The sequence below is a fragment of the Boeremia exigua genome, assembly GCF_020726555.1.
Source record: "Boeremia exigua strain MPI-SDFR-AT-0100 chromosome Unknown C7974scaffold_1, whole genome shotgun sequence".
Lineage (NCBI taxonomy): Eukaryota > Fungi > Ascomycota > Dothideomycetes > Pleosporales > Didymellaceae > Boeremia > Boeremia exigua.
In genome coordinates, this window is record NW_025763518.1 from 2,955,822 (window position 1) to 2,973,004 (window position 17,183).

The 17,183-nt window shown below is 50.8% G+C and overlaps 4 protein-coding genes across 4 annotated transcripts; 1 reads left to right on the forward strand and 3 right to left on the reverse strand.

The window, feature by feature from the left end:
- Positions 1 to 528: 528 nt before the first annotated feature.
- C7974DRAFT_298535 (laccase) lies at positions 529 to 2,717 on the reverse strand (the record flags this gene model as incomplete). The annotated part of the gene is made up of 7 exons (XM_046137698.1): positions 529 to 714; positions 741 to 998; positions 1,046 to 1,482; positions 1,599 to 1,998; positions 2,046 to 2,246; positions 2,294 to 2,380; positions 2,433 to 2,717. The coding sequence occupies 7 exons, from the start codon at positions 2,715 to 2,717 to the stop codon at positions 529 to 531; spliced, it is 1,854 nt and encodes a 617-aa protein (XP_046003317.1).
- Positions 2,718 to 8,064: 5,347 nt separating this feature from the next.
- Positions 8,065 to 9,966, reverse strand: C7974DRAFT_371674 (MFS multidrug transporter-like protein; the record flags this gene model as incomplete). Its single annotated transcript, XM_046140032.1, has 3 exons — positions 8,065 to 9,057; positions 9,110 to 9,508; positions 9,565 to 9,966. 3 exons carry the CDS (start codon positions 9,964 to 9,966, stop codon positions 8,065 to 8,067), a joined length of 1,794 nt encoding a protein of 597 aa, XP_046003318.1.
- Positions 9,967 to 11,354: 1,388 nt separating this feature from the next.
- On the reverse strand, positions 11,355 to 12,720 carry C7974DRAFT_23337 (uncharacterized protein). Its single transcript, XM_046137410.1, has 3 exons — positions 12,558 to 12,720; positions 12,436 to 12,506; positions 11,355 to 12,389 (listed from the first exon to the last, which is right to left on the reverse strand). Exons 1-3 carry the CDS (start codon positions 12,627 to 12,629, stop codon positions 11,462 to 11,464), a joined length of 1,071 nt encoding a protein of 356 aa, XP_046003319.1. The 5' UTR covers positions 12,630 to 12,720; the 3' UTR covers positions 11,355 to 11,461.
- A 3,108-nt stretch (positions 12,721 to 15,828) lies between these two features.
- On the forward strand, positions 15,829 to 17,094 carry C7974DRAFT_299325 (ras-related GTP-binding protein-like protein C; the record flags this gene model as incomplete). The annotated part of the gene is made up of 4 exons (XM_046137739.1): positions 15,829 to 15,965; positions 16,016 to 16,117; positions 16,169 to 16,870; positions 16,926 to 17,094. 4 exons carry the CDS (start codon positions 15,829 to 15,831, stop codon positions 17,092 to 17,094), a joined length of 1,110 nt encoding a protein of 369 aa, XP_046003320.1.
- Positions 17,095 to 17,183: the final 89 nt, after the last annotated feature.

Consider the following 17,183-nt stretch of genomic DNA (forward strand, 5'->3'; position numbering starts at 1 on the left):
CATGACCTCCGGAGGGTACTACATGATCTGTCAGGTCAGTAGTGCAGTTGGCTGTGAGGATTGCATGCTGTCACTATCACTACATCCTCCAACGTCCAGGAAGGGCAAAAAGGCTGAAAGATTTCTATAAAACCATGCTAGCAGAAGGTTATGCAGGAAATTACGCTTTGAGTGCATGGCAACCGCGACTCTCCTTCTCGGCTGTCGGTCTTGATTCTAGAAAGACCAGACCTTATTAGCTGCAAGCCACATCTGAATTCGGTAAGAAAGATCTGCAACGGATGAGATCGGAGGCAGAATTGGAAGAATGAGAGTCACATAGGGGCTGGAGGGACGGAATCAATCCTTCATGTTGATTGTGATTCTCCAAAGAGTCACGAATGAAGGAGCTACTTGGTAATCTTTTTGAGATACATGATGAACATTAATTCCGTTTAGACATTTAGACATTAGTGCTTTCTGAACGATAATGTACACAAGGTGAGGTAAGATCTTAGCCAAAGCATGACAAAGCACTTATCTGACGCTCTAAAGCCCAGAGTCCCCCTCAATCAGAATGCCATTGGGCCAATTCTCAGCATGGTACTTCTGCCAGTCTGCGCAGCCCTGTTGCATGTCACCGAGATTGCCGATACTCTTTAAGATCTCTTCTTTTCTCTCGATGAACTGCACGCCAAGGCCGCCAGAGATGTGGAACGGGATGTGGCAGTGCATCTAACATATCGAATTAGCAAGAATACCGTGAAACAATCAATGTTAGAACTTGCCAGCCATGCACCAGGGTTGTCGGACTCGAATGCGAGCACTAGATAACCTCCCGCAGGGAGTGTGGCTGTATCACGTCGGATCGGGTTGTCCATATTTAGAGTGGATATGTCGCCGTTCCAGACAGCATTTGCCTTCTGGGCCAAGACGAAGAAGTCGTGACCATGCAGATGGATTGGGTGAGGAACTGGGGGTGCGGTTACATTGTCTTGCTGGATAACCCAATATTGCCACTATATTTTATTAGATACACGCTCCACTCAAAGTGGGGTTGACTTACTGCATGCCCCTTGTCGCCAACTTCGAACACGTTTTCGGTCTTGCCCCAAGTCTGATTGCCTGTGAAGCCTTCAAACACGGTCTGTAGAGTAGGCTTATCGAAATCAATCAGCATAGGCACATCATTAACCTTCCACTGAACGAGATCACTGCTATTGAAACCACCAGTATCAGTGAAAATTAGTTTCAACTCCTCGGGAACGTCTTGTGGGACATGTGTTTTGACGTAAGGGACAATGGGCTCATCATAGCACCCAGCGGGTAGAGGTGCGGCAGCTGTGGACTCGGGATTGGCATCTTCGGCGCCTGCATAGCGAATGATGCTACCGATGTTGGCGGAATTTGCGTTCGGGCCGTCACAACGTCCTCCGGTGCCGACACGAAGCCAGTAGTTACCGACTGGCTGGGTCGCGTTGATTATGATGTCGTACCGTTGTCCTGTTAACCAGATGGCGGGTCAGTGAAACGTTACTAGTGTGTTTTGAGATTCACGATTGGAGTGCGCCGCATATGCGCCACCTGCACGTGGAGATGAACCCCCGGGGTAAACTCACCAACAGCGATATTCAGCGAGGTCGCCTCAAAAGGCTCAATAGGAATGAAGTCTGCCGCAATGACCGTGAAAGGGTGATTGTCGATTCCGACGTGGACCCAGTTGTTGATACCCATGTTTACGAGACGAAGCCGATGGGTTTTTCCTGGTGTCAAGGTCGTGACTGCATACTGGCCTCCTACAGATGAAGTCATAGATCCGTTGATCAGAAGATTGTCTGCAGTCGGCGGGCCCTTTGCGTGAAGAGTTGCATGATTGACTGTAAAGATTGTCGAGTGAAACCAGTCACTGAACGGCAGAACTCCAAGATCGATGTCATAATCGCCTGTTGCAGGGCCATGGATGACGATGGGGCCGACTAGACCATCTCCATACTGGACAGAGTAATGCGAATGGTACCACTGCGCTCGATTAGCAATCGAGAGCATTTATAAAGCAACCGACTTACCGATGTGCCATACTGCGTTGCTTTGAACCGGTAGACTTTGGTGGCCCCTGGTACAATTGGGCATTCGGTCAGACCATTCGTTCCATCCATTTCGTTTGAACCAAGTTGTCGCAATCCATGCCAATGAACTCCAGTGCCATTATTCTCGAGATAATTGGTCACAGTGACCTCAATCTCGTCTCCCCAATCAGCCTCAATAGTCTAATCTTGTTAATCCCATCGTCTTGAGATTTATACTTTGCACATACTGGTCCTGGGTACTGGCCATTGAAGACCGACATGGGTCGCTCAAAACCATCTGGTGCCATCGTGACATTCGTAATTTCAAGGTGATACTGTAGAAATGAGTGTGAGTAACCTACGTCTCGATCGCGTTCCGCAACTCACCCTCCTTACTACTCCGGTTGTAGGCCATTCAAGGTCCATATCAGTGTCAACATTGTATTTGTCCTTCCAGCATGACCTCGCTGCTGGTCCGTGATTACAACCTGTTTGATAGCCATCTCTTCTAGCTACGCTCCTTGCTGCCGATCCAGAGTAAAGACCTCTCTCTTTCCATGGAACTTCTAGATGAGAAAGTGCATTGTTGCTTGACACGCGTGGTAGTGTCCAAGATGATACCGCGGGCACAAGTGCCAGGAGGGCAGTTGCTTTGGCCACTGTCGTGAGCATTATGAAATTGAAGTGTTGGCGAAAGAGAGTACGAGTACAGCTGACAGTGCCTTAGGCACTTGGAGAAGCGAATGCTACGATTTTCACGTATGAGAATCGAAGTTGTGAAACGACCCGAACCTTGTGTTGTACGTGGGACAACAGGCACTATATGCTATCCTCGGTCGCCTGCCTTGTCTTCCTCGCGAAAGCCCAGCGATGATCAGTGGACTATCATGGCGCCGCTGGATGGTGTGGAGAGCTGACACTAACGGCAGCCATACCTCCTCTTGACGCCCCTGTCGACAGGGTGGTAGCTCCTAGGCGTATATCCCGTCTCGTCATGGATAAGACGAGCCGCAGGCAAACGGCACACGGCACACGGCACGAGAGGATTCTAGTCTGGGCAGCTCCTGTGCCACATGAAGCTTTCTCTTGGTCTACTCAAAATCCATGTCTTTGAGTGGTCGTGAGGCTTAGACTTTCGGCACACAACTGGGTGTTAGTTGCCAAGCTAAACATTTCAAGTCACGACGGCAGTCCTTATGATCGGACACAGCATAGTGTCGAAATGACACTCGCTGCAGCTGTCTCAGCCCGTGTGGGAGGTAAGGAGTGATGCAGCTGCTGACGAGGATCGTTGCTGTTGGTGGGTTACACACAGTAGTCCGAGCTGTCAATACGTCAAAACGCTGCCCGAGGACGTGGTGAGCATGCTGCTATCGGTCAGCAGAAGGGTCGTCGAATAAAGCTCATCGAAAAACGGAACAATGCCCATGACTATACCAGATTAGGATAAGCATCGCGTGTAGATCCTTGTTGTTGAGATGTGGCGTGTCGGAGCTTTTGAGGGGAGCCGCTGTCCCCAACATCACCACCCGTTAGCGAGCCAATCTGCTGCGCAAGAAGAACAGTCTGGAAGGCGCGCCACACGATCCCGTAAAGACTGACTTCAAGGCCTCCAGAGAATTGTGCTAACGTTGGTGAACCGAATGGATGACACGCCGATCCTCGTCTGTGTGGAGTTGTGTATCGCAGCTGGAAAGAGCGATTTCTGCACGAAGATGCTTCCAGTCCATGCTATTGGGAGTATTACATGTGTCCGTAACGGCAGGTGTGATTGGTCTGCATGAAGTCAACAGGATGAATATGCTTGCGCCATAACACGCGCTTGTCAGCGGAACGGGGCCCAGGGCACGCGCATTGCAAGGTATGCAGTGTCGCTTTGCGGTAACACTGACAAGAGTCAGCCGTATGTGTCAAATACGCTATGCGACTGACCCTAGGTACCGACCGACAGGCGGTGAATGCGCCACAATATTGGCATAAGATGTGGGTTTTCTTACGTGCATATGGAAGCAAGACAGCTGTTCCTAGCTGACGTGCTTCGGCTTAGGTGCTTCGAGGTCGTTCAAGGGAAGAAGGTAAGTGCAGCCTCGTCCTGGTGCCCGAGTCGCACCGAAGAGCTCATGTGGTCTCCAGATGACACCACCAGATCAATAGCGGATAGTCATTCGGTTGTTTCTGGTGTTTTCAAGCACTGCCACGAGGTCATGGCTCGCGTGGTGTTTCTTTTCGTAAACCACTAAGAAGATGTATCTGTGGCCCGAGGATATCCATGAATTGTATGTTGTGGATTAGAGATGAGGTAGACCTAGGAAGTTGGTCTGGACGTTGAGAGGAGTTGTATTTGAATCCATGCCGGCCTCGAAGTTATATCTGCGTGGACTCGTCGGACTTTCAGTGCGTCGGCTTCGCTTCTCCCAGCTCAACGCAGGTCATACTACCAGGGTAACCTCAGTCAAATCCCTAGCGCGAGAACTCTACGTTCGGTCGGATCAATAATGAGGCGCCATTAGCTGGTATACAGGTCTGAGGTGAGCTGTCAACCTGTTCTTGGGGCTGCCTGATGTCTTGCAGATGCTCGTAATGACAACAATAGGGTGATCTGTGGTTCAGCTTCCGTACTGTGTGACATTAGTGACACGGAAATAGCAATGTTGGACATACGTGTACTGGTCACAGTGTTGACTTCGTCCCACGCCAAGATGGGTATTATAGTATCCTTGGGTACTCAAAGTTCCATAAAGACGTGTGTCTACCCTTCAGTAGAAGAATTCGGGTTCTCTCTGTATACATAGTCCAAGTGGGAAAATGTAAGGGTTTAGTCAAAGTTTGCTCATTGAGTACCTAGCTGTATTGGGATATCACTATCCGCTAATCCCGGGAAGAAACATCCCGAACAAGATGGAGCGACCAGACGATCGCAGGTAGCTTGTACCAGTACCATCTTCTTCAGCCACGACCCACAGCACTGTACGAAATGCAGTAGGAGATTGCGATGCCAATGCATGTGACGGCGTACTATGACCATGACGAAATCTGGATTGGATGTACCTCCCATGCTAGAAGCTATTTGCTACCAAGGCATGCATCGTTCATTACAAATCTGCCCTAATGTACTTGCAGCGGGCCGAGTACCCTGGAATGTAAGGAGATAGTGGACACGAGGGCTGCAGGAGCTCAGCTCCAAAGATGGAAGCGTTCCCACATCTCCAGCAAGCTCTTGGCCTTAAACCCTTCTTCTTTCGATCCCGAAGACTCTAACCTGAGAGAACGATCCATTAGACCTTCTTGTTGTTGATAATCGGTCGCCTTGTCATTTGCAAGTAGTGGATTCGGGCATCCAACTCGCGAGCCACGTGTGCTTTCTCGGAAGCCCACAGCTCACTTGCTTGACAACAATTATCATCAAGGAACTCAGTTTTCTCCGCATTCCCTCCATGATAATGCTGTACTCTATTCATGGAGCACTTTTGAAACAACAATGGCAAATCCGATTAACGTTAGCAAACGCAGCTAATGATAGATGAGGTAGATTTTTTTCATCAATTGTTGCAAGGACAGGCCCAGAACTCGACCATCAATGTTTGCAGTCCTTGCGGCATCAGTAACCCGACCCAAATAATCTTATCGCAACTAAGGTGTAAGAAATTCTCTATGTGAAGCTGTCCAAATCGTGGGGCACTATAGTACGTGACCCGCCTCGCTGTCGTCTTATCAGCGAGCATCGTCATGGGTACATTTTTCTCTACGAAGGCTATGGCTACAGTCTGCATAAGCTAGCTTCTGCACCAGAAAACCAGCGTCATCTTCGACTCAGCATTACCCAAAGACAGAATCGTAGGATTTAGATGTTACCTTCGAGGCAAAATGAACCTTGGATCCGGACAGCAAGCCCTCCAGTGGTGCTTACTCGAGGGAAGATTTGCGAACGACATCGCGATGGATTTGGTGACCTTGCACGTATACATGTCCTGAGTTGACATGCAGGGTGAATCGTAGCGGGTGGCGCGTTCCTTCTCTGCATCCTCCGATAAGCGAGTTGCTATATCGCGTTAAGCTTAGTGGGAGCAGGGTATAGACAAACAAACTTCCTGTACTAGCATCCAGTTTACTGTGTTACAGATCGAGTGGCATCAAAGAGTCGGTGTGACGAGGCTCCCGAGATCACCGTGAACGCCCATTCAACCTGTCCATCACATAGCGCTACAAACTTGCACCATAATAGACAGCATTTCATGGCAAGGGCAGGAGTCCGTGGCTCCAATGACGCAGGAATGCAGGGTCCTCTACGTGATGCTGAAGGGAGTATATGAGAGTAAGTAATGTCTTGCGACATTTTGCAGTACCTACTTGGTGGGTTTGCATACTTGCTGTGTTATCGCAATGGCCACTTTTGAAATGTTTACCAAGCTCTTTCGCACTGAAATTACCAATCCGTCAGCACCAGAGCATACAGAGCTACTACCAATGATCAATATTGAGCTCGAAGAGCTGAATACGGACGGGAGACGTAGTGTTGATAGGAGGGGGCGGAAACATATCACTAAGCCTGTTGCTGTAAGACCATGTAGTCTAAGTCGGGAGGCTATTGACAAAATATCAGTTTCGAACAACTTTAATATATCGACGCGAACCAAAGTATATGCCGCCCTATACTTTCGGTAGCTCCGCTAGCTTCTACAAAATATCCATCTGAGAGTACTTTCATGTATTAGCAGGAGAGATGCCTCATTCATGAAAAAGGACACCAGCTCCGACGGAACGGCACCTTCACAGCTCATCTTCAATGAAAGTATCTGGCAACTTAGCCCCCACTACTTTCCACTACTTTCCGTAAACATGAAGGACTTCAGAACGAGACTAAACAGCACATACTACAAATGGATAGCGATACATTATTTCTGGTTGGGATAGAAGTTTGTAATGTTACACACATTGGTCATTTTGTTCACCGTTCAAGTGCCACATTCCAGTCATCGTCATTTACACCCGTCGGTTAACACCCTTGGGCTGCCATGCCGGCTGCATGACTTGTGAACGCTGCTAGGTATCGCGTATATTTTTCTGTTCGAATTCTCATTGACAATATGATCTACATATACTTGACGGTTCCAAGGTTGTCGGCAGACGCTAGGGATTGTATTCCATGAGAATCAATCAGCATTACTTAGGTGTTGGTCCCAGAGTGTCTCCGCGTGACAAGTCTCAAGTATTCAGTGTGGAACACAAGAGCCTTGTCACGCATGTTTTAGGACCAATGACATCAACCAATGCAGTAGGTCTGGACCTCCAATAGGACTCTAGAGCGCCCTTGCCAGGCAATGGCCATTCTTCGGCAGGATTCCGGCCACACAAGCATCTTTCCTGGCTCTGACCTAGGTTTACTTCTCCGTCCCTCCTAGCGAGATTCGCAGCAACACACCAATATCACCATGATGCTCTCAGCCGCCATTTCTGTTTCGATAGGCCTCACTACAATCCTAGCTGCTCCACTAGCTCTCCACAACACGAACACCCAAAGACTTCCAGATCATCCCGCAGCCATCACTCAGTCGAATCAGCCCGTCACGATGGTGGTGCAGAAACACAAGTATGTGCCAGAAATCACGGCACCCATACTACGTCTTTGTGGTCGAGACTTCAGATATAAGACTTCGTTACTTAAGAAATCAGACGATGCGGCGATTTGAGGCTCCGCTCGCTTTTCCCTCACATTTTGCTACACGCCTAGGTAAGTTAGGTATAGAGGACCTCTGTAGTGTTTTCTAATATAAAATTATAGTATGAATAAAGCTGCGGGGTGATGGGAAAGTGTGTTGCAGGGGTGAGGCCGACAGGTCATACCTACCTATGTACCGGTACCAGGAGTACTTGACAGCCTTATTAAGCCTTCACACGTACAACACCCGCTCAATTTGAAGCGTTGTATGGGCTTGAGCGTTCAGGTAGCTGAACGAAAGCATTCTATAGCCTCCAAAAAGGTTCTCGGTAAATATAGAGCTGGTATATAACTCGCTACTACTTACCCAGCAGCGAACTGACTCTTCGCCCTCAAGCCCTCTCCAAACGTCCACAACAGCAGTGGGGCCGGTACACCGAGACCCAATGCAATGAAAGCTAACAAGCTATTTCCCCATCCGTAGTCCAAGGCATTATACATCGCCGGCGCAAACAGCGGGAATCCAAACCCAGCGAGCGACCTCAATACCGTAGCAGCCGCAATGGCGCTGGCAGCGTACCGCGTATAGCTATCCACAAGATACGTTTGAATGCACTGAAACCCGATAATTACTCCACCGCAGAACAGCGCTGCACCAATGTTTGGCAAAATCCAGTGCACGCCCGCCTGTGCACTCCACCCGTACCAAAATAGTCCCGCGGGGACCAGTAGCGACGCAGGCACCATGATAGGAACTCGGAACTCGGGCCTGCCGACACCATTGTTGCCGCGCTTCAGCCGACGATAAAGCATGTCGTTCAGCGGCGCCGTGATCTGTGTGCCCAGGAAGAACCCCACGCCCATGGAGATGAAGTTCAACGAGGCGATCCCCGTGCTCATGTGGTATGTACCCGTCCAGAGGCGCGGGAAGGTCGACAGCATCAGGTACATCAGCCCATACAGATACGCCATGTAGCACGCGAGGACCTGCAAGATGGGTTGGGTGCCGAGCAGGATGAAGGGGCGTTGCATTGCAATTTTCAATGTGGTAGCGAGAGTGCGGTCTGGGCTGTCGAATTCTGTGTGTAGGGCCGTGTTACCGGTCTCTTTGATCAGCTTGTCGCGCTTCCAAGCGAGGAGTTTAGGCGCGTAGGTTTCTTGGAGGAAGAAGACGCCGAAACACTGCACGATGGCGGTGAAAATCGTTGTTGCGTAGAAGCACCAGCGCCAGGTCGTGTTTTGGCTGATGAAGCCGCCGGCAATGGGACCAATCGCTGGACCAAGCAGAGGCGCGAGCGAGTAGATGGAGATGGCCTTGCCACGCTGCTCGGCGTGGAAGCAGTCACTGAGGACACCCTGGGAAGTGTTAGCATATACACACCATTATGGAGAGAGATAAAGGACTCACACCACCAATGGCCAGCGGCGCTGAACCTCCCAAACCACTCAGGAAGCGGAACGCCATAAGCTGCCCCGATGTCTGCGCAAACCCGCACCCCAAGTTCCACGCCAGGTAGAATAGATTAGACAACTGCAGAACAATAACGCGGCCGTAGATCTCAGATAGCGGGCCTAAGAATAGCGGACCGATAGCGTACGCAAGCACGAAGATGCTGAGTGTCAGCTGAGCCTCAACTTCATTCGTGATGCCAAATTCCGCACTTATGGACGTCAGGGCCGGCGCGATCATGGACGACGAGATTGGCGAGACGAGCGTGAAGCATGACACGATGAGCGTGGCCGCCCACTTGCGCTTCATGGACCAGTTCTTGGGGTTTGCGGGATCATCGGGTGCATCCCAGGTCACCTGGAGCTATCAGTATTGTCGTACTTATCGAGGAGCACATGGTGCGTTGAACTCACCAGATTCGGATCCTTGACACTGCGGTTGCTCTTCTTCTTCTCTAGCTCGGGTTTCCCGGCTTCAACATCGTGCTCGTACGGAATACCGCCACGGATCTCCTCGTACGTCGTCTCTTCCTCATGCTCGGTCTCGTCATGATTTTCCTTCTCTTTTGTACTGCTTGCACTGTGTGCACTGTTTGCACTGCTGTCAGACGAGCGTTCTACATCTCGTCGCTGGGTCTCGGTTCTGTGGAGTGACGACGCGTCGTTCCTGACATGCACGCCTTCGCCGTCTTCGTGGTGGTAGACCGAATGGTCGTCCGGATGGTGGTTGGAGAGTAAGCGGTGTAGTGGAGGGCTGTTCGGTCTTGATCTTGACCTGGATGAGCGGCGCGATGTTGTGCGGCGAGCTCTATCCATTCTGACTGTGTGCAGCAGGTGTATGTTTAGAAGCAGAAAGTTGCAGCCTCATGCAAAACTGTGGTAAAATTGACTTGATGGAGAGTTCCAGATACACCTCTGCTGTGCACTTAGTGTCCTGTCTCTATGTCATGACAGAAACCCGAAAAGGAGTTATCGCTTCGTCCACCAGGAGTCTACACATCCCTATATAACGGCAACGGCGAATCTCGCCGTAGAAAACAACCCTACGCCCGGTTTTAACACCCCCCTTACCCACGAAAAGTCCGTTAGAACGAGCGGTGGCTCGTCGGGACCTCGGGGCGAGATGAGCTCCCGAGCCGCAGAAATGTACGTGCTGTGATTCGCTGCCACAGTTGTGGCGCGGAGAGGATAAGCTTTGCGCCGAGACTGATGATGTGTGACGTCATGATTTGCATGGCTACCTCATAGAACTAGACGCTGCTACCTATTCTATATTCGTGCGGGCCTTGGAGCCTCCATGACTGCAGTCGACTAAAATCTGACCAACCCTCCCTAGACGTTCGGCAATGGAGTTTTTGGTACTGTTTCTAACATTAAATTAGAAGTGTGTACCGAACGTTCGTGAATTAGGTAGGAAGAGCAGGCTTTCATCTCAATCACCGTGTGATTTGCATGCTAAAAGGTTGCCAACGGCTTATCAACTACCGGTGAACGAGCCGAATCAAGCTATGGGATAGCCTTCACCGAACACAAGGTAATGCATTGCACGTCGAGTTCCTAACTGTAGCAAACCTGATGAATACTGTCCACGCGTCAACGATGCGAAGAACGACTATATCTTACGATACTATAGGCCCCGTAGATTGCAGTCCCATTTTGCAGTCTTCGCACACAGTGAGCCAGTATTGCGTACTCTGGATTTGACCTTACAGCTCCAGTCTGTAACAGCTGGCCGTCCAAGGTCTACGCAAGCATGTCATACACCTGGGTCCTCCAGTGCATTTACCGAAGTATTGTCGCGAGTAGCCGCGTCATGCTCGATGTCGGTTATGTTGATCTTCAATCGGTTCAGTGCAAGAAAAGAAGTCGGATTATCGGAAGATATTGTGCAGCATAGCCCTGAGAACACCTTACATCTCTGCTATTCTGACAGATTGTGGAGCCAACAACTCGGTGATAATTCAAGACTGCAATCCTACAACTGATATTAGCGCAGAACTCGATTACAGTACGAGAAGTACATAGGAAGAGCAAAAACGGTTGTAGTTGTTCGATTGGTTCCACACCCACCGTGCTGACACGCCCAGTCCACTGCATCCAGGAATCTTGCACACATCACAAGTGCTGCTGTCCAGCTCGGGTACGAAATCCAAAAGATGAATCCTACAGCTATTCGTTACAGCGAGCGCTTTCGGTGCTACTCAGCAACCACCCCCCTGCAATCTTCCACACGCGTCCACGCCTCCACGCAATGGTGCAAAGCTGCAACGTCCGCAGGCCCGTATAGCAGCACATCCTCACTTATCCCTGCCTAATCCCTCAACGTCGACAACTGCTCCACATGCCCCTGCACGGTAATCTCCTTCCCATCCCACACACCGGTCCCCTCACCATACGACTCCGCAATCGTAATGTATTTACCCATCTGTTCCGGCAGCGCCGGATTAAGCTCATCCTGCTCAAACCACTTGGTGAAGCTGAAGCTCGCATTCCTGGCCGGCAGATCCAAAAAGTAGTCCTTGAAATACTTCAACCCGGTTTTCTCGCTCGTGATGACGTTGGAGGCACGGCTGTTGGGGCCCACGGGGATCGTCTCGTGCAGCCCATTTGGATGCCACACGCTTGCAAATTTCACCTCGGACACGCCGTCAATGCTGGGCTCCATATTCCACGATATCAGCACCTCGCCCGTAGACAGCCAGAACCAGAGTGCGTAGTAGCCCTTGCCGATATGGAAGTTACCCCACTGCCGCTCGAAGATGCTGTACGACTGCTCCGGGTCGATCTCATAGCGTGTGCCGTCGATGGCGAGGGTGCCTGCGATCCGCGTGGTCGGGTTCGTCCAGTACCACGACCAGCCCGGCAGGGTGGTGGAGTAGTCTGGGTCGGGCCCGCGCGTCGTCAGTTGGATGCAGCCGCTGCCGCCGTAGTAGAAGTGCTGGCCGGTGGGGCGGAGTGTGGTTTCCAGCTTAACGCCCTGCATCTCGAGAGTGTGCTGCGTGCCGGTCCACTTGTCGCCGTCCTCGGGGGCGATAACAGTTTGTGTGGCGCTGCGCAGCTCTAGGTGGTCTTTGTTGCCGGAGCCGCCTTCAATGATGGAGGCGCCGCGGGTGGTGCGCGTCTGGAGGTCGTTGAGAGAGAGGAATGAGCCCAGCATTTTTGAGCCGCGCAGGCCGGCGTTGGTGGTGAGGTGGAATTTCTCGCCGGTCGTGGTCGTGATCCAGTATAGCATGAAGACGCTGAAGGTAATTAGGTGGGTGGCATATGTATGGCGAGGAGGCGTACTTGTTCACGTTGTTCAGGTCTTCCGTGACATAGGCCAGCGTCTTGCGGACGTCGTATCTCTGGTCCTTGGTCTACACGATACATGAGTGTATTTCACCTGTGCAGATAGCAGAACAACTTGCGCCATCGTTCTCAGCGGTCGACAGCTCGAATATAGGCGGTGCCCAGGAGCGAGGTGTGAGGGCGTCAGACATTGTGGCAACGAAGAGAAGTAGGGCAGTCTCATCGATTGGAATGCTAATATCATAGGTAAAGGATCATCGTTCTTATACTCCTTCAGCTCCAAGCACAAGCGTGTGTGTGGACTAGAGCGACTACGCTGACCCTCCGATGCTCCGTCGGCTAATCCTCTAATGGTCCGCAGCTGTGCCCAGCTCCTATCGACCTGCCCGCCCAGCTTCTCTCGAAGTGTCCGCTCGGCTGCCGTCTGCTGCCGTCCAGAGGCCTCGGATGGTGCAGTATCCGTACTCTAACGAGCCTATTCTCTTACTTCGATCAAATGAGAAGCGGCTAGTACAAGCAGTGCCACAATTCTTGGTCTCGTATACCATGTGAAAGCAAAATCTCTATAGAGATGAGTCTTCTAACGTACCTTGGTCTTCCGAAGTTTAGGCGTTCGTCTCTTATCAAGGTTCATAGAGCTTAAACTTTTGCTAGCTACTTAGGGTGTTGATAAGGTGGTGTTTCAAGTACAGCACGCTGGGGTCTTTCTTAGACGACTGCAGACTTAACGTACATCAGCAGCACCCCTTATGCGCAAGGAACGACATGAGGAGAGACTACAACAGCTCGGACTACTTGTCAGGTAAGAATACCAGGGTCGCCTTGTTGGAAATTGATACAATGGACAACAGAACAAGAACGACAGATGAGACCTATATGGGTACGCTGTAAGAAAAACAGCATGCGTACACCGTGTTGACCTCAAATATCGGCTTCGGCGGCAGGGATGAGCTTTGTTTCTTTTTATTCGTAGGATATCCTCGAAAAAGCAAAACCAGTAGCTGAAACAAGAGACCCACGAAGCCGCAAACCCCGGTCCGTGGTAATAAAAGGAAGTGATATACTTGAGCTGAACGTGTTGATACTTGTATCATGAATTTTGATGCTTGTTTGTGGGTTTGTAGTCCGTTATGCGGATCTTAGACCACTATAATAGCCCAGTCGCAGCTAGAATTTGAAACTGAGAGGGAAGTCCTGGGCCAGGACGTGCATGTTTCCATGCAACGAATTTCGAAGCTGAAGTCTGCGCCATATAGAGTACCATATTAGCATATGATCAGCAGACAGCGCTCCCGTAGGGCAACTACTATATATCTCCAGCCATTAAAAAAGCGGGGTTATTCTTTATATACTTTTACTGCTGCTAGTATGTCTTCGAAAGTGCTCTGTGCATATCGGCCCCGTTGACCCTGCACGCTTTATCATTTACAGCATCGACAAGTATGGGTGATCGAATCTGGCAAATACTCAAGAAAAGCAGTATTTATCAATTTCTGAAGTGATCAGGTAAGTTTTTCAATAGTTCTGGCCAGGAAGCAGCAGATCCAGGTTCGATAATGCTTTTGCCTTCGGAGTAAATCGGAACTATGTCCAATATGTGTCACATCAAGATCAAAACCAGAGTCCTGCTCTGATCAGTCATGTTGAGTCGCCCGAAGATGTACATGTCTGGGGCTTCGCGAACGACTGAATATTAGTTCAGATCTCGGGTACACGAAACGAGCTAGGAAATAGACGCCTCCTACGTCCATAGACATCTGGCGGCTCGCATTGCGAGTAAGAATCTGACAATATATCAAGTGCTGACAGGGTGACTCTTTCTATGGTGTTACAAGGGTATATTTGAGTTATATTATCCTTGTAATCTGCGCAGTGCTGTAGAATGATCTTGAGTCCTCGTGTTGAGGCTCTCAGAGTTGCCATGGTACTGTTGAACGCGGTCATATCCATGTCGTGCTGAATTGAAGAGTGCTCCATTGGCCGGCCATTGTCGCAGCTACATTGCACATAGGAACGCTCTCGTCACACAAACCCACGAGAGGGTGTATGAGTTTCGATGTCGATTTGACGCGCGAATGCTGTGACTTCCGGGGGCCGCGGGAGGCAGCCGAGCGAGTTTTGACTAGCGTACGAAGGAGCTGTAAGATTTTGTGTCAGTCGTGGCCGAGGACAGCAACCGCCCGGCCCGAGATAGAGGCTTTGGCACCGGAGGAAAGGGGAGCCACGCCGGAACGTGGTGGACGAAACCTGATTTTGGCGATGGTGATGAGCAGTAAAGGTGCCTGAAGATCCTCGCCTAGGTGTGTAAGCGAAAGGCCTTGCGAGCTGCCCGCAACGCAAGCGTACCAAGCGTACGGCTTTCAGCCCAGAGTGACACCCGTATCCGTGCGACGCTGTGTGGACGACGCGAACGACCTACTCGGTCATCATCTCGGACCAGCACTTCGATCCCGCGGCGCCGCGTGCTTCTTCCTGATCACAGAGCAGCTGCAGTTGCCCAACAAGCCAGTCAGCGCGCGGAGATTGGGAAGGAACATCCCTGCAACCTTAACGCTCCCGCCGGTCCTCTGTCATCGTTTGAATCGAAGACGACGTCCAGAAGCCTAGCGACGCATATCGTACACCGCTGCGCTGACCGTGCGCGCAAAGAAAAAGAGCCATTACAATTGCCATATCGCCTATTGCACCGGAGCCCAACGATGGAGGTGAGCGCTCACTGCATTCTTTCCCCTCTGCTGCCCTACCCTGTTGCGTCATCTTCGAGATAGATTTCCTTCTGCTCATATCGTGTATCATCGCGCTGAGCCGTCCACGTTTCTTTACCTACAGCCGCACGCCAGCGCTCGCTCCTTCCTCAGCCCTACCGCTGCGGCGCTGCCATGCCTTGAGTGCCAGGGCTTCTGTACTAGTACGAAGGGTGCCTGCCTACGCGTGTCACTCTTGTAGTACCACACGACGAGCGCTGATTGCTCCGTTACCTTATTGTTTTCTCGTCTTCACCGCGACTTCTCCCTGCACAGTCCCTGCGTTGGTGGTGGCTGGTGTTCTTACCATTATACACGTCATCTTCCATTTCTACGGGCCGGCACCGAAGCCAGGAAGAGACCTGCACGCGACAACGCGGCATGCCAGGCAGGTGAAAGAGAAGAAGACCAGACACCACATGCGCTCTACTGCCCAGTGCTTTCAAGTTCTTTCATCTCTTTTCAGTCGTTGTTTCTAGCATTATACCCTGTACTACTACACATGATGAGTCGCCGTCCTAGCCGGCAGGTTTCTGCATTCTCTGCAGAAGGTCTTGGGCAGATTTACGAGGATGACGAAGCGCGACGGCCGTCCGTCCAATCAGTCGTGCAAGCTTCGAGTTTGAAACCAGGAGCACAGTTGACCATGGAACGTTTCCTGCAGGACCTACCGAGCGCCGACCAGCCGCCAGTCGACTTCAATCAACAATACCATACAGGGCGAGTTCCGAATAGCAAAGGAAGAGATGGCAAACCTAGGCTACTCCTCATGGGACAGAGGAGGTAAGCACGATCACCAACGGTTGATGTGCATGACTGACCTCGAGCCTTAGGAGCGGCAAGTCGTCTATAGCCAACGTAGTCTTTCACAAGCTGCCTCCAAGCGAAACGCTGTTTCTCGAAACCACTTATAGAATCAAGAAGGAGTCGATGCAGTGGGTGCCGATGTGATTGGGACCTATCCATATACTGACCAGATCTAACAGCTCGTTTATGGACTTCCAAGTGTGGGATCTACCTGGTCACCTGGACTACTTCGACCCAGCGTTTGATACAGACAATATCTTCGACGAGATTGGCGCACTGATCTGGGTCATTGATGCGCAAGACGAGTATCTTGACGCCATCGCCAGACTTAACATGACCATTCTCAACTTGCAGCACTCGTACCCCAACATCAATATTGAGGTCTTCGTACACAAAGTCGACGGCTTATCAGACGACTTCCGAGGCGACACGTTTCGCGATATCATCCAGAGAGTGCAAGACGAACTTAGCGACAACGGCTACGAGCAAGCACCTATATCATTTTATCAGACCAGTATCTACGACCACTCCATCTTCGAAGGCTTCAGCAAAGTCATTCAGAAGCTTATACCGCAACTACCAACACTCGAAGCGCTGCTCAACAATCTCTGCGCCGCCTGTAACATCGAGAAAGCGTATCTTTTCGACATCATGAGCAAGATCTACGTGGCCACAGATACCACGCCTACCGACATAGGCAATTACGAGATTTGCTCGGACTACATCGATGTTGTCGTCGATGTGGCTGAGATCTATGGCTACGAACGTGACGACCAGACACCGGAAGAGGAGCTACTCGAGAAAGGCAACGGAGACGCCGAGAGCCTGATCACTATGGAGCGAAAGGGTGCCAGATATTTGTATCTGCGAGAACTGAACAAGTGGGTTTTTCAAACACGACCCTGTGCTGGCTGTGCAACTTACTGACACGCTCAGGTACCTTGCCCTTGTTTGCATCATGGGCGATGACAGTCCTGCCGAGAAGAAAGCCATCATTGACTACAATGTTGGTGTCTTCCAGGCAGGACTCAAGAAGGTGTTCCCCAAAGGTGACCGGGAAGCTCAGGTGGAAATTGTAGCTACAAACGATGGAGCTTCACAATAGAGCGATAGTTTCTTGTACACATACACGATTAGGTCCGACCGACACGAGTCCTCACGCAAACAAGAGGGCTGGAGTGTTTCGTTAAGGAC

Coding starts and splice junctions, on each gene's coding strand:
- C7974DRAFT_23337 (XM_046137410.1), bottom strand. CDS start 12,629: ATGTCTGACGCCCTCACACCTCGCTCCTGGGCACCGCCTATATTCGAG. Junction 12,507..12,557: donor CGACCGCTGAGAACGATGGC/GCAAGTTGTTCT, acceptor TGTATCGTGTAG/ACCAAGGACCAGAGATACGA. Junction 12,390..12,435: donor GACCTGAACAACGTGAACAA/GTACGCCTCCTC, acceptor AATTACCTTCAG/CGTCTTCATGCTATACTGGA.